The sequence below is a fragment of the Carassius auratus genome, chromosome 41, assembly GCF_003368295.1.
Source record: "Carassius auratus strain Wakin chromosome 41, ASM336829v1, whole genome shotgun sequence".
In the NCBI taxonomy this organism is placed as follows: Eukaryota; Metazoa; Chordata; class Actinopteri; order Cypriniformes; family Cyprinidae; genus Carassius; species Carassius auratus.
Genome location: NC_039283.1, coordinates 23,321,991 through 23,347,660, shown reverse-complemented (window position 1 = coordinate 23,347,660; position 25,670 = coordinate 23,321,991). Strand labels below are relative to the sequence as shown.

General features: G+C 37.3%; 1 protein-coding gene across 8 annotated transcripts in view; it reads right to left on the bottom strand.

The window, feature by feature from the left end:
* Window positions 1-2,443: 2,443 nt before the first annotated feature.
* The window catches only part of LOC113059321 (MAP7 domain-containing protein 1-like), a 31,231-nt gene continuing 8,004 nt past the window's right edge, over window positions 2,444-25,670 (bottom strand). Inside the window, exons 1-19 of one of the 8 annotated variants that reach the window (XM_026227740.1) lie at window positions 23,466-23,561; window positions 22,287-22,487; window positions 17,529-17,597; window positions 16,785-16,805; window positions 15,187-15,350; window positions 14,807-14,918; window positions 13,677-13,781; window positions 11,475-11,597; window positions 11,174-11,313; window positions 10,750-10,871; window positions 9,974-10,212; window positions 9,537-9,819; window positions 8,549-8,729; window positions 7,290-7,394; window positions 6,139-6,189; window positions 5,969-6,029; window positions 4,697-4,748; window positions 4,325-4,551; window positions 2,444-2,965 (exon numbers count right to left, since the gene is read on the bottom strand). In XM_026227740.1, coding sequence (XP_026083525.1) covers window positions 2,955-2,965; window positions 4,325-4,551; window positions 4,697-4,748; window positions 5,969-6,029; window positions 6,139-6,189; window positions 7,290-7,394; window positions 8,549-8,729; window positions 9,537-9,819; window positions 9,974-10,212; window positions 10,750-10,871; window positions 11,174-11,313; window positions 11,475-11,597; window positions 13,677-13,781; window positions 14,807-14,918; window positions 15,187-15,350; window positions 16,785-16,805; window positions 17,529-17,597; window positions 22,287-22,392 — 2,172 coding nt within the window. In that variant the 5' untranslated portion in view covers window positions 22,393-22,487; window positions 23,466-23,561 and the 3' untranslated portion in view covers window positions 2,444-2,954. Of the gene's footprint in view, window positions 2,966-4,324; window positions 4,552-4,696; window positions 4,749-5,968; window positions 6,030-6,138; window positions 6,192-7,289; window positions 7,395-8,548; window positions 8,730-9,536; window positions 9,820-9,973; window positions 10,213-10,749; window positions 10,872-11,173; window positions 11,314-11,474; window positions 11,598-13,676; window positions 13,782-14,806; window positions 14,919-15,186; window positions 15,351-16,784; window positions 16,806-17,528; window positions 17,598-22,286; window positions 22,488-23,465; window positions 23,562-25,670 lie in introns of those variants that run through there. The other 7 variants (XM_026227734.1, XM_026227736.1, XM_026227737.1 and 4 more) reach the window with 7 other exon arrangements.

Genomic DNA, 25,670 nt, shown 5'->3' with positions numbered 1-25,670 from the left:
GCTTATTTGGAGTACCAGCCATACTGCACCCTCGCGTCAATCGTACGATAACAGCTGTGAGAATGGGACTTACTGCCTGGGAGATAAGACAGCTGAGAGTGACAGCAAGTAGGGCTGGGGACAGCAGTTTGTTTGAAGTCCTTTGATGGTGTAGAATCTCACAGTGTTGAGCAATGGATGTTCACTCACCACAGAGTTTGCCCGCTCGATAACCCTTATACTTCATGAAAAGGGGCGGTATGGATGATATGTTTGCCTCTCAGCAACATTTATTAGATGTTTAAGGCTAGTTCAACACTAATTTTCCCAACAAACAGGAACAAACACCAGATCTCAATTGTTATTGGGTTTTCTGTATCACTGAAACTTGCATCACTCCGAGTTTCTGTTCCAGATAGAATGTTTCAGTCTGTATTAGTGGTTGGAATTTTTCAGTGAATCTTCTGTTATATGAAGTTATTTGCTTTGTTATCAGAGGACTCCAGAAATGCCCTGAACATGTCAAAAACTTTATGATGTGTTTCCCCATCTCACACCCAAGCTATTCCAGGACTGCCTTCTTGTTTCCATCACATCTACGCCAATCGTATACCTTCCACTGGTCCCCATTCTTTATTAAATTAATTCATCACCTTGGCATTGCCTCAAAGCTGAAACACACTAGCAACTGACATTGGCCTAAAAATAGCTTCTCTTATTTTCCCTAGCAGGATAGCACAAGCAGTACGCAAGTGGAACAATCCCTACAGCAACAGTACAATGCTGAAACAAACCTGTCATTTGTGGGACCATCTAAACTTACAGGGAACACTAGGCCAAAAAATATAGTGAATCCCATACTTCACATTCTTCTTTGAAACAGAGGCAGCAAAGAAAAATAAATGTTGGCAACCTGTCGGAATGTCTTTGGGTGAGAGAAACTTGATCAGTGGGTCCATATATATGTGTTGATTTGCTGCCCTCTGCTGTGTATGAATATGACAGATGTGTCATAATTGACACAAATAAACCAAAACCTCTGACGAACTGTGCTACAAAGGTCAGTAAAACTGTTAACAGAAGTCTCACCTTACAGATGTGAAACAGGAGAAATAATAGTAGGGGCAGCTGAGCCATCTTGGAATTTATTAGATTTACCCAAAAGGATGTGCATTACCTCTATAATCACAAATCATCGCTATATCAGTCAGATTTGATCTGCAAATACAGCCGTCTAAAGAAAAAGTTTTCCCCATTAAATTTAAATTGCACTGGACATTGACTGTTTGTATAAATGTAAAAAAAAGCACGCAGTGCATGAAAATAATCCCCAGTATAGCTGCTGAGATGCTGGGAACTATTTTCAGGGACTACGTAATATCACTGCACCTGCTGCGCCCATGTTACGGCAGCACAGTTGTTTGATTATTACGCCGGGATCGAAGGATAGTTCCTAATCATATTGGTCTAGAAAATCGCAACTTTTCATTTTCCACTGGTCTTAATACACGATATAACTACAGAAGAGTCAAGTCTTAAATAGGAAAAATATTGAAACTCTTAGGTCATTATTGAATGCGATGCTACTGGTCTAATAGGATTCAATGATGTATGCTAAGCTATTTGCTAAAAGTGGTATCGCCAGACCCCAGAGATCAGCTGAATGGATTTAAAAAAGGGTAAAACTCAATTTATTAAAATGATATTGGGAGTTAGTGTGGATGCCAATATAGTTATATTGTTCTAGGTGTTAACCAGCCTTTTTTTAATCATACATTATTTTGCCCATTTTATCTAGCTTTAAGGACTGAATGAAATTAAAGGAAAATATTTAGAACATAAATTTCCCCTTCAACGACGTTGACACGCACCAAATATTTATAAGACAGAAAAAAAGCCATCAATATTCCTCATCATTTCTTTTTTTCACAATTAATTACTCCAAAATTAATTATTACCAAAATGAATAAGGGCATAAGTAATATACACTCAGTTTCAGCTCGTCAGAATGGACTATGACAGTAAACACTACACAAAATTATTATGCCAACAACCATGGTCACTAGTTTGCACTCTCATGGTCTAACAAAAGTTCCAGAGTAGCTATAAATTGCCATTATAAATTTTAAAGTATGAAATGTAATTATGTATTTGTATTTTTAAGTATATTACGGTAAGGTTCTAGCTTAAAACATGTCAGTTGGCGATAACAGATTCTTAAAATGATAAAGCCACGCCATCTTTAAATTTCCAATTTAAAACAAACTTCGGTATTGCAGTTATATGTGCATCTAGCTGTTGATATTTGGATATTACACATTTTTTATGCAAGTAAGCACTCGGGCAGTTGTCCATGTTTACATCTGTATGCATTAATCTGGTGCAACTCTGGCATTAAAATTGATTTCACTATGAGACAATATTAAAAACATCTCTAGCATTAAAAAACTCAGTTCAGACGGCAGTCCCTATAATTCTGTTTTATTCACATACAGTCTCCTCCCATGGTCAAATTTACATTATTCACATACAACTGTACCCAGTAGTTTCAATTCTCTTCTTAAGTTAAATAAATAAACATTAAAAAATAAAACACCCAAAACACTTCTGCGTTCAACCCATAATAGCATGAATAACGACAAGGATTACTGTTTGTCACAAGCCTTTTTTGAACAAACAAACAAAAAAACCTAACATTGTACTGTGGTGATCAGGAGGAGGCATGAATTGGTCTGCCATAAAGTGTGTGAGGTCAGGGTCTTGATGAATGGTGATTGTTGTGTAGATTCCTTGTAATTTCCATCAAGCCCCATAAGAGAGGCTCTGATGGCGGGGTTGCTCTGTACAGTCTAAACAGGAGACAGTTTTTGGGTTTGGCACAGGTCTCTTGCATGCTGTGCTTCTTTCCACTGGGTTCCTCAGGCAGACGGTGTTGAAGGACTCAGATTCAAGGCTTCATTTAACAGTTTATGACCTCAGAGGACCTCTGGAGGAAGAATATGGAGATTAGAAATTTAACCGTTACAGTTTCCCAAAATTAAGACTGCTTAGATCCTCAAAGATGAACTGATTTTTTTTCAGCCTTTAACGCCATGAGCATCACATTTTTAAGATTTTGACTGTGTCCTTTTTAAAAGGTAATTTTTAAAAGAAATGCTTAAAATGCACTTATGTCAAGATCACCTGGATTCACTAGTAGATATATACACTACTGTTCAAAAGCTTGAGGTCAGAAGATAAAAAAAAGGAAGGATGCATTTAATTAATCAAAAGTGACATTAAAGAACTTTATATGCAACAAATACGCATCAGTTTCCACAAAAATATTAAGCAGCACAACTGATTTCAACAGTGATCATGTGAAGACTGGAGTGATGGCTGCTGACTATCACAGGAATAAATTACATTTCAAATATACTCAAATAGAAAACTGTTATTTTAAACTGTTGTTATATGTAACAATATTATTGGTTAATTCTGCATTTGTAATCAAATATATTCAACCTTGGTTATCATAAAATAGTTTTTATTTTATTTTATTTTTTTACATTTTTAAATCTTACTAACCCCAAACCATTTTAATGTTTCATGATCAGTAACTCATGCCCATTCCTATTTTAGCTGGTCTAAGTAGGTAATTAGTTTATCAAAGGTTGCTTAACTTGTATGGACCCATTTAAGTTGAATTAGCATATTTGAAACAACCTGTTAAAACATGGTTGAACAAAAAATTTGCACTTTTGTGCTGCGAAAAGTAACATGATCCAATCCGTGATTATTCTAAACTTGACATGAGATGAGAGTCATGCTCCACATAAAGAAACGCAAGATCCTGAAAACTACTTTGCATTAAAAATGTATAGCTCAGTTTACGGGGGCTGGCACGGCATGAGGTAAACCCCCTTGTGTTTTCTTTACAGATTATTAATGACTGGAGGGATGTCTGCAGGAGGACAGGTGGAGGTACGTGCTGAGGGGAGCGAGACCAAGTAATGCTGACCAGGCCGAGGGGTGAAGAGCTAAGCCAAGAGCTCCTGTTTCCAGACTTGGGTGCCAGTGAGGCCGAATCAGGTCTCCCTGACACCATTTCACGAATCCGGCTCAGTGCCAGGCTCTTTACCCCATTACTCCAGCTTGAAGCACCCGCAGGGCAACTTAAGGCCACTATGAAACCCGCACCTGAGACAACATTAACCCTCCAGAAGAAACATAAATTGTTAACATACAGCAAGAACTGTTCAAATTTAATGGATTTGTCTCTGCAAATTGCTTCCAGTTGATCACTGTTCCCACTGCATTCTGAGAAGAGACTGACACTGAAACAGACACTTCTTTGGATGCTCACCTGCCACATGCTGAGGCTTAATGGGGCCGGTTTTCTTAAGGAATGGTTCTCCGCTCTCAAAGGCCATGATTGGCTCATCAGGTCTGTCAGTCACTGATTTCTCCCTTCCGTTGTTGTGATTGGACAGCTGAATGATCTCTCCGAAGTGAGAACCCTCCCCATTTGCTGGCAGGCCATTCTCGTGTTTGGAAGGCTGAACGCCATTCACCACAAGAACAGACAGACTGCAGGAGACAATCGATGGTTTAAGTGTGCATTAAACTACTACAAATATGATCTATGCAAAAAATCTAAAGATTGCAAAACAATTAGCGAATAAAGCAGCATTTCCATCCCATGTGTTCAAGAAAACAAAAGTGCCACATGACTTACCTTTCGTTCACACCATCTTGTTTCAATGCCGTGCTTGGCTGGTAGTCAGCAGCTGCATGGACAAAGACAGAATGTCATGCTAATAGATTATTAAAATTGCAATCTTGTTTGTTTTAGAATTCCTTTGCCAAATCAATGTTCCTTTCCCAGATGGTTGTACAACTGACAGAATAAACATTTCAGCAGTTCATCTGGAATCATTTCCCAGATTCCCAGTGCTCCTTGCATTTACAATAGCTAGTTAATACATATTAGGATTTTGCTTTGAAAATATTATTTTTTGTTTGTATTTACACTACCATTCAAAAGTAAGTTATTTTTTTCTGCAAATATGCATTAAATTGTTTAAAAGTGACAGTAAACAAATGTATATTACAAAATAAAATAAAATGTATATTTAAAACTAATGCCTTCTTTCTGAATATTCCATTTAAAAATGCATCAGGGTTCCTACAAAAATATTAAGCAATAAGAAATCCTGAAATCTGCATATTAGAATGATTTCTGAAGGATCATGTGACCCTGAAGACTGATGGCAAAGCTGAATTTTCAGCAGCCATTACTCCAAAGGAATAAATTACATTTTCAAATATATTTAAAAAGAAAAACCGCTTTTTTAATTGTAATATTTCACAATGTAAATAATATTAATAGTTTTTAATGTATTTTTGAAAAACTACAAATTTGAACAGTACTGTGTATGTATTTCTAGTGGCTAATCAGAATAATACTATAGCCACTGGATGAAAACAATTTATGGCTACTGAGTGTCAAAGCACTACGTAAATAAGACTGTGATGGATTCACCATGCTGCTGTGCCAGTTTTTATAGTCCTTTACAAAAAGCACTTGTTTTTGCAACAGGGATTCGACATGACGCAAATAACAAGCCGTTAGAGTGTATACACAGTTTTGCACGCTATTCCCTCTCTGGCTGACTACACAGAGCAACAAATCCATCTCCCAACCAAGCTTAATCTTAAAAAAGGGAGGGTTAGAAAAAGAGGCGTGGATGTGGGAACTTTTATTTATGCTTTTCCTAACAAGGGAAAATGCCCAACAATATAAAAAGGTGCATGTACAATGACAGAGCCAGGGAAAACATTATGTGGTACTGACGTAAATGGGCTGTTGCTGATCCAAACAGATCTAAACAGAAGGTTCAAACAGACCTGAACAGTGCACTGAATGTCAAATTTAACTAAAGATTAGTGATATGAACACAATTTATACTAACATTCTTAAGCATTCATAATTTTAAACTAACGTCACCTTTATTCATCATAGAATCTGAAGCTTTTCCATTGACTTGAGATGAAGATTTCGTATCTTTCTGCATGAAGAAAAAAAAAAATAAGATTGTGAGCTGGTGAACCACAAGGGGAAACTGGAGCCTTGCTACTGCCGCAGTGAGGCTGTTTTAAATGAGAACGCCACTGTACCTTGTCTCCTGCATCTGATTTGCGTGTCCTTTTCATAATTTCCTCCAGACGCTAAAAACATCACAGAAGAGACAAAAAGAAAAGCATGGAAAATGTTTCAAGAGTTTCACAATCAAATCTTAACCTGGAAGTAAACTAAGTTTTAGAACTTTGAAACATTTAAAACATGATGACGTAAAATGAAGAAATATTTCATATTTTGCAAACATTGTGACATTGTTTCGGATCATTCTCAAATCATGCCGAAGGACATGGTCTTCAGGTTTCACACTAACTTGTGGAGATCATTTAGGTGAGAAGAGAAACCTTTCATACAAATTTTTCGGTTAAACTATTCACTCATATGTTTATGAGAATGTAATTAGCAATGAAAAAATAAGTATTAAGTTAGAAAATGGCAAGTGGTCTGAGATTTATTTTATTTTATTCTATTCTCAATTCCAATTGTGCCATTTACAGACAGATATCTCTCTGGTCCCCTGTATCTATTTTTGTATATATCTGTAATGAAAAATGATCTATTAAATGAGAGGGAAAAAATAAGCATTTTTACAAGTGACTTATTTATATTTTCATTTCAATTAATTTTGATTCTACATTTCTCCAAATTATGAAATATGATTTGTACTGTTTATCAGTATATATTTTGTGTCCTTTATATATCTTTCATAGTTTCAAAATCAGAAACTGCAGCTTAAAGCAGTCCATAAGACAGCGGTAGGTGTTTATTGCCAACACAATGTTCAAAATTCGAATAAACACTATAGTGTGTCAAGCTCTGAGCTGAGGACATTGTGTCTTCCAAAAAAGTGGACAAGGCCATCTTCCATTAAACAGGCTCACAGAACGGGATCACCGGGTGTATGTGAAGGCATTGTATGATTTATGGCAGATGCATGAACTTTGAGAGCTCGACTTCACTATTAACCAACATAGGCACCTTGATGAAATGTATCTTATTTTGCTCTACCACATCCTGTACCTGAAAGCTACTGTGGGCACGTGTGACTAGTTAGGAGAGGAAATGAAAGGAGTTACAGTTTGTGTAGATATGCAAACAATTCCCTGTAATATGGGTTTCAAAGCAGCATGATGATTTCAGAATGACCTTATAAAGAAAAATATAAATGTGAGGTGGAAACCCTTCTGACCTTTTTTCTCTCCAGCCTTTCCTGCTCCTCCTTCTGGAAGTGTTTCTCTCTCTCCAGTCGCTGTTTCTCGGCCTCCTCTCGGGCCTTTGCTTCAGCCTCCTCTTTCTACAGATATGATGACCACATGATCAGATTCACACTGTACACGGCTTTCTGTGCAGCCATTTATTCATCTGCAGTTGATGACCTTTTATCTATTATTTTCTTGTTTTGTATTATTACTTATGATTAGTGGTTGAGTTTCTTTTTAAATAATTTGAATGAGATACCATTTACTTTAGCTGATGAAACATTAGCATTTACTAGAAAATGGTATGATAGCTACAGAAATTGCCATGACTAACTTAAGCTACTTAAAGGGATAGTTCATCCAAAAAGGAAAAATCTGTCATCATTTACTCGCCCTCGTGTCATTCCAAACCTGTATGAGTTGCTTTCTTATGTTGAACATAAAATAAGATATTTTGAAGATTGCTGGTACTCAAACACTTGGTGATTGCCATTATAGGGTGTTTAAATGACAGATTTTTCATTTTTGGGAGAACAATCCCTTTAAATACTGTTTTGAACACCAGGTGGTGGTAAAACCTCAAAAATGGCACAGTTAAACTATTTCCTAGAATTAAGAACGGCTTTGTAAGAACCTGACATACTTGTGTAACATTTTTTGTTGTCATCATGCTTTAAAATTGTGGTTACAAGTGCATACTCATATTTTACAGCATTTAACAGAAAATGTAGGTCATATAATAAGGATCAAAGGTAAAAAAAATAAAAATAAAAAATAAATAAAAATAAAGACCAGTGATGTTACTGCCAACTAAAACTATAACTATTTAAAAAATAATTTTTGGCAAATGAAAAAGGTAAAAAAAAAATTACATATAAATATTAAATGAAAAATGTAAAATTCAAAATATAAAAAACAGACAAAAACCCATAACAAAATGACTAAAACCTAAACTAATTCCAAATATTAATGAATAATAGTATAATAGTTTAATAAATCAGGACACCAGCTAGGCCAGATATGAACCCATGTCTCCCATATGTGCACCACGGCTCAAAATGTCTTGGAACATGTGCACAAAGTACCAGGCCATGGCTCTGATGCAACTAAGCAATTCGATATTATGCTGAAAAATCAACATATATTAATATACTGTATATGAGTCTCAGTATATGTATTTTTACAGCTTTTATTTGACAGAGTGAAGTGTGTTACTTAGGAATGAGGGAAATGTGGTTGCGTTTCTGACCTGTTTCTGAAGGCGTTCATTCTCTTCTTTTTCGATTTTGGCTCTTTCCTGTGCCTCCTTCTCCTCCTGCAGGCGCTGAGCCTCCTCTCTTAACTTCTCCTGCTCTGCCATGAGCCGTGCCTCCTCCTCCCTGCGCCTCCTCTCCTCCACCTCCTGTGCTAGCCTCTCCTCGTGCTGAAGCCTGTGTGATGGAAGACAGTCAGTCATTGTACACGTCAGATAAAAAAAAAAGCATTAAACATTGAACTCTGTGAATTATTGAAACAAAATGGCATGGGAATGCATGTGGACTTTGGTGTCTCTTGCAAAATTGATCATTTTGCTGTGGCTGGTAACATTACATGAAACTTTAAAATGCACATGTGGTCTAAGCATTGCACAGTGACAAATGCAAAGTGGATGGAGAGCGTGAATCGGTGAATCTTTTCAGTCGTGACCAAAAGATCCGCACCTGTAGTAACCAGCAGCAATGGAGCATAAACAGTGTGGTACTCTCATTACACAGTTGCCAAAGTCCATTATGGCTCATAAATGTGCTAAACTCATAAAACGTCACTGAGAACACCAGACTTCAACAGCTCGATACTGCCAAGGCTATTCCTGGAGCTCACTACACAAGGCCTGATGGAGCAGGACATGCTTAAAAGCATACATTGTAGGGATACAAAGGGTCAAAAGTTTAAAAAGTGGACATTTTATAGAGATTAAATTGTTATTCTGCCTCTTTATTAGACAGGTGTAGTGGAGAATGATAGATATTTATTGTGGAGATAATGGAATGGAATCAGTGCATGTTGCAGGCTGGACTCGAACCTATTTTTCCCATATGAGCACCAGTTGCAGTACAACTGCTGCAGTACAGAGTTTGCTTTAAGGACTGGGCAAACCACTTCAAATTATCAATATATATAATCAAATAATTAAATAAAATAAAAAAATAAAATATATTGAAATAAAATAAAACCAATTAAATTCTAAAACGGCTAACCTTTCTCTCTCCTGCTGTTCTTTACGCTCTTGCTCTTCCTTCTCTCTCTGTTCACGGGCCTGTCGTCTCTTCTCAGCCAGGATGCGCGAGGCTTCCTCTGGGTTATTGGTGCCAGCCATGGGTTTGCCTGGAGAAGGAGCTGGAGAAGCCACCTGTGAGAGAGCAGGGACAACAGGGGACTCCTCGGGGACAGAGGGTGCAGAAACGGACAACACAGGTGCACTAGCAACAGCGGGGGTGTCCGGAACAGATGACACGACAACCGAGGGGGCGGGAGACGAGGCTAGAGAAAACACAGAGAAACGAAACGGGGAAAAAATGAGGACTGGAGAGACGAAGAACATGGAAAATGACATAAACTTGCATGTTTAAATGGGAAAAATTTCTGTTAAAAGACAGTCCTGTGGCAACACCACAATCATCATCACCACACTCACTCTTTGGTTCTTCAGGAGTAGCAGGCCTGAGGGTCTCTCTGACCCTCTCTGTGGCTACTGGCGAGGCGGTGCGGGTCTCCACGCGGGCAGGGGTCTTGGCCCTCTTGGGTCTGGCTTTAGGAGTGCTTGGGCTCGCTCGTGCTGAGGGAGGATTGGGAGATACTGCAGGACTGGTGGGGGATGCACGGCCTTTAGGTGTCACAGGAGACGCTGATCTCAGTTTGGACACTGGACTCGGACTGGAAACATGAAGAGAAGCTCAATGTAATGGCTGAGCTGGAAAAATGTTTAATACAACACGTTCACAGGAGGGCAAAAACATCAGCTAAAATGTGGCCTGATATTTAATAATCTGTCCTAGTAATACACATAACACATAAAATCATCTTTAAAACTAAAGCTATAATGTACATCTATTTAGCATACCTTGAAACTAAACTATGACTACTACTAAAAGGAGAAATGTTTATTCAGAGAGAGCATTACATAACACAGCTTTGGTCTAACAGATTTAGAAAATGCTTAGAGCAAAAAGCTCCATTAAAATGCAGATCTCTTGTATTTTCCTCTTGCACATAAAAGGCAGTGCTTCCAGAATATGAGCATCTATAACTGTTTTACTCTGAACCGAGACCGGAAAGATCAGAAAATTCACATAAGTATCTACATATAGTATAATATCATCTAAATATAGTATAAATGAGCAAATGGAATATATATATACTCTTTCTAATCTAATGATCCTTACATTTTTTTCAGTTGCTTTATTTATTTACCTGGACTCCGTTCTAGTTTTCATTGATGGCATGGACTGTCTCTTCTTCAGCACCTTCTCTTTGATGATGGTACTCTTCTCCTTTTCATTTTCTCTCTCCTTTTCCTTCTTATCCTTCCTCATCTTTTGAGAAAAGATGGGACAAGCATTGTTACCTCTATATTTTTATGTCTCATTATAATCTGTACAATTGCAAGTCTACCTGACAATGGACAATATTTCATTCACAGCGTCTGCTGTTTGTTTGGTTTTAAAAGTGAATTACTGTTTTAATTGGCAGTTTAATAATATTAATGATAACATTAAAAAGGCAATATTCACATGTTTCATAATAAAGATGTACTTATGAATATCTAATAGATATCATAGCAAAATATAACAGGTGGGATGGATGGAAAATGAGAAAGGAGTCTTAAATAACTCACAGGTGTGGAGTCTCGTCTGCGCTGGGTGATATCGGGTGTGCTGGTGGTGACCCTCCAGCGCTCAGAGCAGCGTTGATGTGGCCGATTAACACACGCTGAGAGTGGGCTGACAGACGCCGAGCGCGGACACAACGGAGACTCTGCATGAAAGAAAACACATTTGCAGCATATATTTATGTTTAAATATACATATGTTTAAAAAGTCTTTGCAAAAATGCTAAAGTTCTTCCTGAGCTACTTTAAATAATGCTAATAACAAATCTAGTTTTCTAGGATAGTATGATTGTATCCCGTCACTCACGGCCATCTCTGGTGTTGTTTAGCACACTGGCAGCACTGCGACTGCGAGCCAGGAAGGAGAGAGTGGGCGTCATCAGCCTGTCCACAATGCTGCTCTCCCATGGACTCAGCTGCAGGCTACGAGCTGCAAGAAAATACTCAAATTAGTTCCCATTACAATATATAAGCAACAATACCTTTCCTAACTGAGTACAATACACGCAATAATGGAATTCCTTTTTATAATGCTAAAAACATGGCAATGACAAACAGCTGTGCTTGTATCCATCGCTGTCTACAAGGATGATGGTGAGTCTGCATGAGGATTTCACAACACTGCCACATGTTTAAAAAGCCAGTAAAGGTGATCAATGAGCAGCAAATAAACTTTAGTGAGAATTATCTCAAGTATGAAACGCACTGAAGTAAGAATTCATCCAAAAATAAGAATTCTGCAGTTTATTTCACCCTAATGCTCCATCAAACTAGTGTAATATGACTTTATAGTAGTGTAATATGACTTATAATAGACTTTTTTAGTGGTGTTCCAATATGAACTGTGCAAAGAGTCGTCAATGTATCAAATTGTGTTTTACAGAGAATACAGGTCTTTTAATTGTAATATAAGATCTTATTTTAATATGTTCTTAATATGTTTTAACTACACAAAAATGAGAAAATGTTACCTTGACAACTAGCTGGAAAAAAAAGGTTGTTTCTTTAAATAAATATATACATACATATATACACACAATTATTATTTTTATTACTACTTATCTATGTTTTAGTTAATTACAATAACCCTAATTCTAAACTTATGTGATTCTCAAAGGAAAAGAAAAAGAGCAAACAAGGAAGAGCCACAGGTTAATGCATGGAAAGATGCAACAATTGGGGGGTAAAGAGGCATTTGAGAAAGAGAGGTCGAGAGACATATTGTCCATAGCTGAACATTCATCAGCACTCTGCAGTAAAGTCTCCACTCAAGAAAAAAGGCTTGATTAGCTGTGAACTCTCCTTTCTGCTCTGCTCCATCTATTGTTTTAGGAAGCACTCACAAATAGAGTGTGCCCTACTTACTATTGAGTTCGGCGACCTCAGTACATCCAAGAAAAGAAGCACCAGACATTTTTGGGTGGAAAATAAAATCAGCTAGACCTCAATTCTAGCCTTTCTGAGTGGAACATACATCCATCAACAAATTTCTATTTTTGAATACGCCAGAAGATTCAGCACATTCAGTCTCCACAAACAATGTTCAGACACTTACAACATAAGAATGACAAAAACAAAAAAACATCAAAGCTAATGACAAAAACTCTAAAAAGTAACTTCAAATAAATGTAGCAGGCACACTTTAAACATTTCACAAAAAGGTCTTTGTTAATTTTAAAATGAGAAAACGTTAACACTTTACAATAAGCATCAATTTGTTAACATTAGTTAATGCATTAGAGAAAATGAGTTTTTATCACACTAATTTATGTCCTTTAATGTTAATTTATACAGTTTGAAATTAAATAAAAATAAAATTTAAATATTGAATCAAATGCAATTAAAATCTAATCAAATTAAATTAAACCCAGATTGATAAAATGATGTAAAACTAAGTTCATGATATCTTATGCTTTAACTAGCATTAACAAATCGTACTGTAAGGTGTTAACCAATAAAAAGATACACATATTGGTCAAATTGATAAGTATTTGCACACTTGTATGTTGGATTTAAAAATATTGTTCTAACAAATGTTCTAGCATCAATTTCTGATATTTCATTTTTTTTTAATTCTCTAAAATTCAGACTTTTTAAGTGTGGCTTAAGTGTCCAAATACTTTCTGGGGCCACTGTGTCATCATGCATCATATGCATACATTATGGAGAAGTATTCAAGTATTCAGCTTTAGAGACGGTTACATCAAGAAAAAGGAATAAGCAACAGAAAAAGCCACCACCAAAGATAAACAAACAAAAAAAGAGCACCACTAAGAACAGTTGATGGTGAAAGATGATGACGATTACAATCAAATCGATCGAACTGAAGCCGCTGACGAGGAGACGGTTTGGAAGGAGAGAATGATTGAATGATCATGAAACACGAGCGGGTGATTGGTCTCAAGGGAGAAATCAAAGGTAGGGGAGTAAAATGAAAACTCGTAATTATGTGAAGGGAGGAGCCTGTGAAGACGTGGAGGCGGGGCTAGATCCAGAGGAGTGTCCTTACTTCTGCTAGGGGACGTCCAGAGAGTGGCAGAGGATTTGCATAGTCGCTTGTTTATGACTGAATCCACATGTTTGGGCAGATTGACTGCTGATATTGAGCATCTACCTGTAAAATCCAGAGAACACCACACACATGTACACAATGCTGAGGGGACCGAGGCGAAACGACGGGAAGCAGTCAAACCTCAAACAGAAACAGCCATTGATATATAGGCCAAGTAAATATATGGGTCAAAATATACCTTAAAACTACTGTTTGAGCAGCTAAAGATAGTTATCTATGTCCGTTGGTATGTTTGCAGTGTCTCAATATTAACTCAACTGCTTTTTTTATTGAGTTGCGCTGCTCAAAGTTCATTTTCGCAGAGTCTACGGTCTTATAATGGGGTCACTGCCTCCACTTCTCCTCTCAGGGCACCAACAGAGACTGCAATGACTGTGCACTACTTTTGGGAGAGGAACAACTAAATTAAGTCAGTTAGAAAATAAGATCCTTGCATTGGTTAGCCTATAAATTGACATTTTTGACAAGATTTTCAGTTTCTGACAAAAATAAATAAATAAAAAAGGCCTTAATTCTTGACAGAAAATGAAAATAAGGCATACGCACACCTTCTGTGTGTTTAGGGAGGTTCACAAACCTCAGTGAAGCTACTGCTGTGACAGGATACTGCAGTAAAAATGGAAAAGCGTTTGCAGATCTCAGTTAGTATTTGCATTTGCCTAGTTGCACACTAAAGTCCCTATGATCTCCAAGATCTTAACTCTTGGTAATTATCACATTAGTAAAGAGCGTTAAGCCTGCATTAAGCAGAAGGTTGTGAGGCTGCTTTATGCAAGACATAACAAACCATCTCATGTGAAAAGTCAGGGAAATGTATACGTTTATAGTTTTTTTTTAATTGTGTATTCTTAAACAATTTATAGAAATACAAATGTGCAAAAATGACAAAAAGAGAGAGAATTATTTGAGATGCATGAGTCTCAGCAAATTCATCAAACATCACAATCACCTCCAATCCAGTTTATTCCTAACACCGATGATGAAGGAAGTTCATATGCAAAGGAACCAGAAGCAACACCTACAGGTACAGTTTTTGTTTTAATGTAGGTGCATTTTATGTAACTCACTCTGGCTTTTGCTGGAGTTGCCGCTCAAGCCTCCGGCCCAGGACCATCTCTGCTGCCGAATCTCTGCCCACGTCTTCTTACCAGACTTATGGATGGCAGCCTCATACCGCTCCTGAACAATTCACATTTGAATATAATGAGCACTGGGAATAACAGAGATGACTGTATTGATCTTTCAAAGAGGAAATCTAAGAGCTCTGGTACAATGTGGTCCACTTTCACTGAAAAACAACTCATCTAGCATTACTCAGATAACTGAAAGGGAAAACAATGCTTGGCACGTTGACAGAAACCACATGGACTCTGATCGTCAGGGTGTGTAATAATAGAGGAACAGGTTGTGTCATGTGGGTTTGCACTGACCCCTTCTACTCTCTCACCTTGTTCTTCTCAAGTTTCTGTCTCTGTCTCTCCTCCAGCTCTGTGCGCCGTCTCTCTGCTTTCAGCCGCTGCTCCTCCAGCTTCCTCCTCCGTTCCTCCAGCTGCTGTTCCCGCAGCTGCCGTGCCCGTTCCTCCTTCTCCAGCCACTGAGACTTTTTAGCAGCTACATTAGAGAGAGAAGAGATTGAGCCATATCAAAACCCGGCCAGCTTCATGACCTTTAGTCATCATTGTCTGAATAGAATTCACAGACACATTCCCAATTCCTAATGCATGATCATTTTTAGATATTCAATCACATGTTGTTGAAAACAATAAGAGTGAAGCCCCATTAGGTCCATTTTACAATATTAAATTGAACTGATTTTTTTGGTTCGGAATGACACAAGGGTGAAAAAATGACAAACTTTTGAATGGTAATGTATGATTATATATCTCACAAACTGTCAAATTTTGTAATCCTACTGATCCAGTTTAAATCCTAGCCAAGCACTACTAATCAAAATTTGTTCACATTTGTTTGTGTCTTAAGCATATAATGTCAAAGAATCCTTTTGGGATTTCTGGGCATTTTTCAGTTATGAAATGCAACATCTATTATGGTTATTATGGTGTGTGACTTCATAAAATGACAAAGACAATGGTGTGACTTCAAACAAACACAAATGTGACAATGACAGGGCCATTGATGTAACATGCTCCACTCTGCACAAAATATAGGAACCATCTAGAAAGCAAAGGAAAACAAAAATTTTTAAAATAGTGATGGCCTAAGAGTGCCCCGGTGACGCTCTTCATCAAACCTCCAGAATCCTGCTGGCAGATAGATGAGTTGGAAGACATCCCACAGTCTCAGAGAGTATACTACATGTCCTACTATAAGCATTTGACTCACTCAGAGCAGCCCACACAAATATTAAATATTAATGTGGAGGTCCATGGTGATGGCAGAGGAGATTTTATTGACTACAGTCTGAATTGTTAGGTTTAAATGACAAACTTCACACTCATGTGGCCGGAATGTAACATGATGTGTGAATATAATCATGGTAAACATCAATCACGATTTATTCACAGTTCAGTCACGTCAAGACAGCAGCAGATGTTATTTCTGGGCCTAAATGAATCCTGCAGTTTGTAATTATGGGAAACTTGTAAAAACCTGCTATGAAAACAAGGTTTCTGAAAAACACACCAATGTGAAGGGGTCAAAAGGTCAAAAAAGACCATAAAATGCAACCTTTGACCAGTTATGTAGAATTGGCTCCGTGGTAGAGCATTGCATTATCAGCGCAAAAGGTTGTGGGTTCGATTCCCAGGGAACACGTTTGGTAAAAATGTTTAGCCTGAATGCACTTTAATTCGCTAAGGATAAAAGCGTCTAAATGCATCAATTAAATACATTTTCCAGCAGGGGAATGTGATATTGGCTAGCTGCTTTTGACTCAAAATTAAGGCACACAAAAACCTGTCACTAATTATGATTATCAGACTCGATGGAAATGGAAAGCAGCTCTACAAGAGAATAAGCATTTGATAGAGAAAGGGATGAAGCGCATCAGTCACCAACACCACCAGAGACCGGGAGGTGGCTTACCTTGAGTCTGGCCACGCTGTTCTGGGGAGGGAAGGTGAGAAAGAAGACAAAAACATTGTGTCAATCATGCAAAGCAGAGCAGCACAGCAGTCTCAGCCATGACAAGCACAGTGACATGACGGACAAACAACACAGCGAGCATGTGAGATATTCATTCCCTGTAGAAGACAAAAAAATCTTACAGTGCTGGTTTAGTAAAGACACAGAAGCAGTTATTTCAGTCAAACTTGTTAAAACTAGGGGAAAAGTTTATAATATTACTCATTAGGAGCCTAGAAAACAGTAAAAAGAGATTGTATGCAACCAGGCCAGAGGTCATTTTAATAGTGTTTCTGTATTTGAATACATTTTAAAATATAAATTAGTTTTAATATAATAATATACAATTATTATTGTATATAAATATAAAAAATCCATTTTCAAAACTGCTATTACTTAAAAACTTCTTGTAGTGTCAGGGTATTTCCTCTTTATATACCCATATACACACACACACACACACACACACACACACACACACACACAACACACATGTGACATGTCAAATGTCACAATGACAGATTTTACACCTCTTAACCAATTAAAATATATAAAAGCCATAAAATTTCTGCATGTATTTCTTTACAGCCTTCCTGCGCATTTGCACAAGCTTCAGGACTTCGAACATGAATGACATGAAGTGTTTTTTGTCCAAACACATCTAGACCCCGGACAGTAGAGGGTGCTGTCTCCCTGTTGTCTTACCGAGATATTTGGCCCTCTCCTCCCTCCTCTCCTTTGCCTGTTTCTGCCGCTCATCTGATTTCATTCCATCTGAGAAAAGATACAGAATCAAATGTTTAGTTTTGGTCAAACATTCAGAAATTGCCGCACTGTTGCTTTGTGGGATTGTGAGGTTGTCTTTCTACCCACTAAAGCTCTCCTGGATGGAGATAGAGAGAGATAGAGACAGTCAGACAGCGGGGGTGAGGACTGAGAGAGATTATTGTGTGGCACAGGCCGCGTTCACATCTGCAGCAGTCGAAAGCACTGGAAGCTGGCAGCAGCAGAGAGTGGCAGCATTCACACACTCCGACTGTCAGCAGAAAACACAGAGGACTCACAATAAAGATACAGTCAACTCAACGCCACACAATTAACATTCATTCGGAGTGAACCTTTACCTGGACTGAAAGACAGACTACTAGTTCGGTAATTAGTTTTACTGTATAATTAGTCGAGCTTGCTCAAATGGTTTAACACCTTAGAAACCACTTTGTAATGCCCTAGTAACTTAAAACATAACAGCATCCTGCTAGGTTTGCATTTTCCTTGAAAAATTACATATTCTAGTGTGTATTTATGATAATAATAGTAATAATTAATAATAATAATGTCTTAAATTCACCAAGGCTGCATTTCTTTGATCAAAAATGATGTCTATTTGTGTTTTCTATTTTAATATATTTAAAAATGTAATTTATTCATTCATTTTCAGCAGCCATTACTCCGGTTCCTTCAAAATTCATCATGATCCTTCAGAATTCATCATTATTGTATGTATGCATTACTTTATTATTAATATATGATATATTGAGGTTGAACAACATTGATCCATGACAAATATTCCAGGCAATTAGAGATATATTTTAATGAACCAGTATTTAATCAAATATGTTAATCACTCGCTAAATTATGTCATCCTAAATTCACCATAATATAATTTATTAAGCAGCAGTGCCCAACAATATTTGCCATTTGTCACACAGTGGCTTCACTGGTATTTGTCCATACACGTTCCTATCCCGGTGCACCTGATTTGTTCCACGACACATTAAAACACCTCTCACAGCACGTGTCATGCAGAACACCACTAAGAAACCTGTTTTATACTAATTACACATTCAAACAAGTTCACTCAGAGTTCAGCACTTTCAACTGCACCCCAATGAATAAGTCCCAAGAAGTCTTTGAGTTGGCGTCTCACGATCCACAAAGTCTAGTACAACTTTTATCTGATGACTCCGACTCATTAATAATGATCATAAGACCAGCAGTGTTCCTCTTCATGACCTGTGCTCCACTTTGAACAATATTTATAGAGCACAGGAAGCTGAAGCGCAGAGTCTTGTGGGCCCTGACAAGCGGCCCATGCTCCCATTGATGAGTCACTGGGCAGAGACAGAAAAAGCAGACTGACCCAGAAAGGGCTTCCCGAGGGTCTGAGGAAGCAGAGAGATTGCATAGACACTGACCTTACCATCTCCAGAAGCGCTAAAAAAAAAACAATCTGCGGGATTTTCCATGGCTGGAAAAGCATTTAAATCTGTTTGAAATGACATAAAATCAATATCAAAAGCAAAGTACTAACAACAATTCCAAAGGTGTTTTCCTCTCTCAGTAAAATCACTGAAGCAAAATTACAACATTCTTTCTGCTCTCTTCAAATGGTGATGAAGCCTTAATGGTTACGGATCCTATTCCTAACATCATACCCTAGAGTAAGAAATAGATATGGGAATAAATATTATGCAAATATTGAAAGGCCAGTGGCAGTCATCACAGAGTGTTTTAGAATTTGCAAATATGTTTGTGATGAAAATGATATAATAAACACAAAAAGAGAACATTACATTTTTATTAAAAGTGTGTGTATATATATATATATATATATATATATATATATATATATATATATATATATATATATATATATATATATATATATAATACACACACACACACACACACACACACACACACACACATATATATATATATATATATATATATATATATATATATATATATATATACATAGATATATACACACACACACATACATATATACACTTGTAAAAAAAAAATATATATATATAGAGAGAGAGAGAGAGAGAGAGAGAGAGACGGAGGGATAAAGTATAAAGCAAGATAATAATTACTTATGCGCTGATTCATTATCTTAATTACTTAAATTACTAAATACAAAGGGTGTGAGAAGGTTTTGTAACCTTTCAAAACCAATCATAAATGGAAGGGAACAGTGCATAATACTTTCCTTTGTTATTGTAAATTATGTATTATTTTGCATGCTGCCAGCTGTATTTCAAAATCCTTCCCAAACGTTTGCAATGTGAATTTAAGTCATGCAGACAACTAGAATAAAAGTGGACAGCAACAGGCTAGGTGAGAAAAAAAGAAGAAGACATGATTCAGCTTTGAAACAGCAAGCAGTGTGAGTAATGTCTGAACTTCAGCTCTTCCCTTCCTTCAGGTCTCCTGATGTTCTTTCTCATAGCTAATAGGATCAATGCAGGACAATATTGTATGGAACACAGCGTTCAGTTTTACAAGATGTTGAGGAGCTTGACAGATGAGCTGAGATGAGCTGAATTGTGCACCACCAGTCGGATGAAGCAAAGTAATAATAAAACCATCTGAGACTGAATGATGACATAAAGCAGAACTAAAAATACCAAAAAATATACATTGTCAATTAAAGGTAAATTAAGAAAACTAAAATTAATTAGGCTATTGACTGACTGTTATTACCACAAAACACTATTAGTAATGACACCTGAAATAAATGAAGAAATTGAACTGAATTGAAATAATTAAGAAATGTAGTTAACTTTATTTTAATGCATCTAGATTAGTATGGATTTAAAATGCATTCATGTTTACAGAAAAAATGCATGAGTCATTTGAGTCATTCATTTTGATTTGTTTGAGACAGAACTGTTCCCAGAAGTCCCAGCATGTAATGTGTTCGCTTCTGCATTACAATAAATGTCTAGCTAAACACTGCTTCATTAATTTATGGTCAATTTTGTTTACTTTATGGTTAAAGTGATTCCAACGTGACACCTCATCAAACATTGGTTTTCCTCCCAAACTCTTTACAGTTGAGTGATTCACAAATGCTGTGCAAATCAGTATGAACGGGTCATTAAAAGGAACCAAATCAAAACATCATAACAACATAACAATAAATTACAACTGCATACACAGTATGAAGCACAGTAACAAAGTATAAACAGCTAGGAAGACACAGTCGAACCAGATTTCCCACTAAATTAACAACCGCCAAGCGCTCTACAACCACATCCTCAGTAGTAGTATAAAGAGACGACAATGAAGTAGGCAAAAAAAGCTGCTTACTTTCTCAAACCCAAACAACCCTCCCATTAACATTTATCTGCATGTGCTCGTACAAGTGAAGGCTTTATACTATGAATGTGACAAAACCAGAAAGGAGGGTTTAATCCCTCCATTTGGCACAGCACTGTGAAATGTGATGCCCAGTCAGGTTTCATTGCTTCACCTCAGCTGATGACCAGAGGCGATTAGGAACTGCCTGTCGCCAGCCTCCACGAATCAGCATAAGCACCCACATTTTCCTCACTAAACGGATCCATTTCTACATTAATGTAATACAGCCGAAATAACTTAATTCTGTGAGCATTTACAGAGGCATGACCATGGAAATTCTTTGTGGGTCAATACACAAATGCCTCTGTTAGCTTTCAAAACTTTGGTCAGGGGTAAATCCTCAATGACTGGCTTCTTTCTCAGGAGATTTCCTGAATACTTCTCATGGAAGGGACAGATTTTTTTAATGAATTTGAGTTGAGTGAATTTAAAGCACTTAAATTATTTATCGCCATCATTGTTATGTTGGAAAAAGCCATTCTGGGTTATAGAGATCACGCAGGTTAACAAGTTTTGTGTAAGAACACCTTAAGCACCTCAAAATGGTCCACCAACCCAAACCAGCTTGACCAGAATGGTTTGTCAAGCCAATCTGGGCACCATGGTGCTGTTGATCAACCTCATAAATCGACTAAAAGGCCATAAATTCATCTTAACCAACTAGAAACCATGTAAACCCTACTTCCAATCTTTTCTTCAGTTTTGGGGTAAAAGGGTAACTAAGAGGAAAAAAGAAATCATTTCCTAATCATAATAAAAAATACTAATATAAAAAACAAATATTGAACTACAGTCTTCATAGTCTCAGCATCAGACGTCACAGACTGTTGGGCTAAACGTCTGATGCATATGGGACACGAAAGTGGAAACACTTCAGGAGTGTCGAAGTCGTCATCGGATTGGCTTAATTATACAGGATTTCCGTGAGACATGTATGTCGCGTTTTTTAATGTTCCACATGGAAACAAAGATACTGCGGCGCCAAGTCCCCTCACGGAAGAAGAAAGCTGTCATGTTTACAACTGTGATGACGAGCACTTATCAGGATCAACTAAACGCTGGATTTTCAAAAGTATGTGAAATATTTAAAGTTCGCAGCATAGAATCTTTAATATATGTCTGAGAGTTTTACACACCGGTCTGTTATTGTGGTGACATTTCAACACCTCAATACGTGACGATGAACGAAACAAACTGTGACTGGTTGTGTGACATGTCAGTCAAACCACCTTATGGGCGGGCCTTGGCCAATGAAAGCTGCCATGAATTCCAGACCTCGCTAAGCGAGACTACAGTCTTCAGGGTACCCACCTTTCTTGTGTTGAGGGCTACCACTTGACCGTGGAGTGGGTGTCACAGGGGAATTTGGAATGGCGTCTGGCCGTTTCGTGGTAGTTGACTTCATTGCGGTGTCCATCTCTGTAGGCGTGCTGGCTTCAAGGCCTGGTTCTGTTTTTGAAAGAGTGTTGACTTCCTCAGAGCTAGGATCGGCCTCTGGAACAGCTGGGGGATCTAAGAAAAAAAAAAGTGACCAATGTCAACCGAGAGATGAAGACCACTCGAAATTCATTCCAAAGCTACAGCAAACACTCAAGTGTTTTTGTCTACTAGATGAGTGATCACACAGAAGGGTCATTCACAGTTACATTCCGCACAGATTAGATCCAGATTAATTTGTTCGATTTGCACACATGATCCATAACAGAATGTTTTGGTAGAGCAAAGACTAAATGAGTAAGGGTCATGCCTAAAGACTGCCCTCCAAACAATTGATTGTTGGAAGTTTGAAGGATTGCTCTGTAGACACAAGAAAATAATGGTGATCTTGCCACCTTCCACTTCCCTCGAGAACATCGATTTAGTGGATAGGAGAAACACTTTCTTACTGATGATCAGACACTCCAGACTAATCCATATGATTTTATTTCTGCAAGTGGAAAACATTCCAATGTCTCCCAACGCATAGACATTAGATGAACACACAAATGACAAAAGTGCCATCTTCATGCCCCGGAGTCGCATTATTTATTTATTTTTTTAATATTGAATGAATCATTAATACTAGGTGCCATGCAGTGTGCATCACTGTAAAAATAGTGTTTAAGGGGTACATAAAAAAAAAAAAAAAGGTGCAACCAACATTCTGCATTATTAATAATATATATATATATTTTTTAAATACAATCACAATATATTAACCACAATGATGGGACTTAATGAATTACTCTCTCAAAGCTGATCACTGTCGTGCAAATCTGCATTAAACTACACACACAAAAGCAGAATTGCCTCCGATTTAAGGTCATTTTATTTCTAATGGTGGTTCATTTATACAGAATAATATACTTGAATCTGAACACAGAATCTGGCAATTTGTCGAGCAAGGTGTCTTAACCGGCAATAGATCACGACTTCCTGAATTGAAAACCACCTGAAGTCAATGGCGAGGAGCCAAAGATTCGCACCCCCACTGACAAGCATTTTGCTTACCTGGATACTTGAACAATAAAACTCTAAATCAAAAAATTTCATCCAAGAAAACGAGTTCTGCATGTCTGAGATCTTAAAGCCATGATGTCATGTCGAGACAGTCAAAACAAAGGGAGGAAGTTCAACAGATCACCTGATTTCCACTGATAAAAGTGTGACCTGGGTTAGAGTCCGATTTGATGTTGGCCAACATTACAGGCTCAGTAAAGCGTCTATGCATAAACACACACAGGAAGACAGTCAGATGTCAGAGTATGTTGAGGTAATATAGTTTACAAAAAAAGAATACTCAATATTTTTCAGCCTTTTTGATGACATTAAATACATATTAGTCATTTTTTTTTAATTAATAATTTTTGGTCTCAATTAAATGTAAAGTTTGAAGCAAAAACTGAAGCACAGTAAAAATATAGAAATGATTAAAGGCAAATTGTCCACTCTGCTAAACAAACAGAAGGATGAATCGCCATCATTTTTATGCATATTATGCACCAATATAACAAAACATAGCAAATGTAGAAGTGCATAACTACTGTAGTTTATGACTAAGACATGTTAGCACATGAAGAATATGCCCTAGCTACTTTCAAGTAAACAAAACTAATGAATCACTGAATCAAAGGTTTGAATCAATACAATGAAACGGACGTTGATTTGATTGACTTACCAACTGAGGTTAAAATCAGAGACATCTATGTTAAAATTTTTGTTGTTATTATACAAAATAAAAGCATACAAATATATCATGGATTTTCAATATCATCTAGCCCTATACATATACTACACTTTATAGAGTAGAAATAAGCTTGTCTAGTAAATATGAAAAATCCAGATTTCACTCAGAGGGACAGCTGTGTTTTCTCCACCTCAACATGTCTATTCAGCTTCTGTGAGGCAGAAGAGTTATTCTGACAAAAAAAAAAAAAAAGAAAACATTAGGGGTGGCCTGTTTTGTCCCCGGGAGAATGAGATTGGACGGTATGGCAATGAATTAATGGGGTTTGAGAGTTTTAGAGACTAATATTTGAAGATTTCAGTTTAAGGTCTGCTTTAGCCTTCAGGTGTGCTTAAGGCAATAATCGACTCGTTCAGACCCCCCTTCCCCCCTCCGAATCCCTTTTCATCTCGACACTGGCATTGCACGCTGTCATGGGACAAACCAAGTAAATGCAACCGTGCACTGCATTATTCATGCTGAGCTAAAAATACCATTACCACCAGACACGAACTGATAATAAAGACAATTAAATCAAACATATCTGAATTGTATAAAAAGGTTTACATTGCATAAAGCAGTTTTTATATCAACTTTTTAATGATATATAATTATGTTTCTACTACATTTCATTGTTGAAATGAACTTTTAAACAATGGCGGTTTTCATGACAGATTTATTCAAGCATTCATTAAATAATGAAGACAACAGTTTATATATAATGAATATGTAAAATAGTGCATACAGCAAAATGCACCTTTTTTTGTAGTTTACAGTTTCGCTACGAAACAGGCAAACATATTTTCATTTCATGACAAAATCTTCCATTTTCAACAGCATACTGACATTAAAATCTAATAAATAAAAAAAAAATATATAAAATATATATATATATATATATATATATATATATATATATATATATATACACATAATATTCAATTTAGTATAAAATAGTCTCTATCTAGAAAAAAATAAAATAAATGAATAAAAACAAACTAGAATTTCTAACTTAAAGTACCTCTGTCACTCTTTTTCAAGGACATGCCATTAACTTGCCCTAAAACCACAGAAAACCGGTTAAATGAAGAGCGCAGAGCAGACTTGCCAAAAAGGGCGCATTGATCCTGGAGGGTATAGAGCTTGAGCAATGCTCTTTTTCAAATATGGAAATGAGACAAACAGGGAGCTGGAAGTGGAAGCAAGCAGCGATCGGAAGAAGTGAGTGGAGGGGGGTTGCGGGGGTGTACAGAAGAATTGGGTGGCCGACTGAGAAAGGATCTGCATAATGAATTACCTCATCCTCAACCCCCCGGCCCCTCGCCCCTCACCCCGGATGGATGATGTAAGCAGGCAGGGCGCCTCTTCTGGGGGAAGTGTGAGGGAGAGGAGCAGACTCACTGGAAGCCCAGAGTAAACACCAGCTGCTGGGACAAAGCCAAAGAGATAGAGAACAAGACTGAACTGTAATGGTGCTCCAAAGTTCTGAC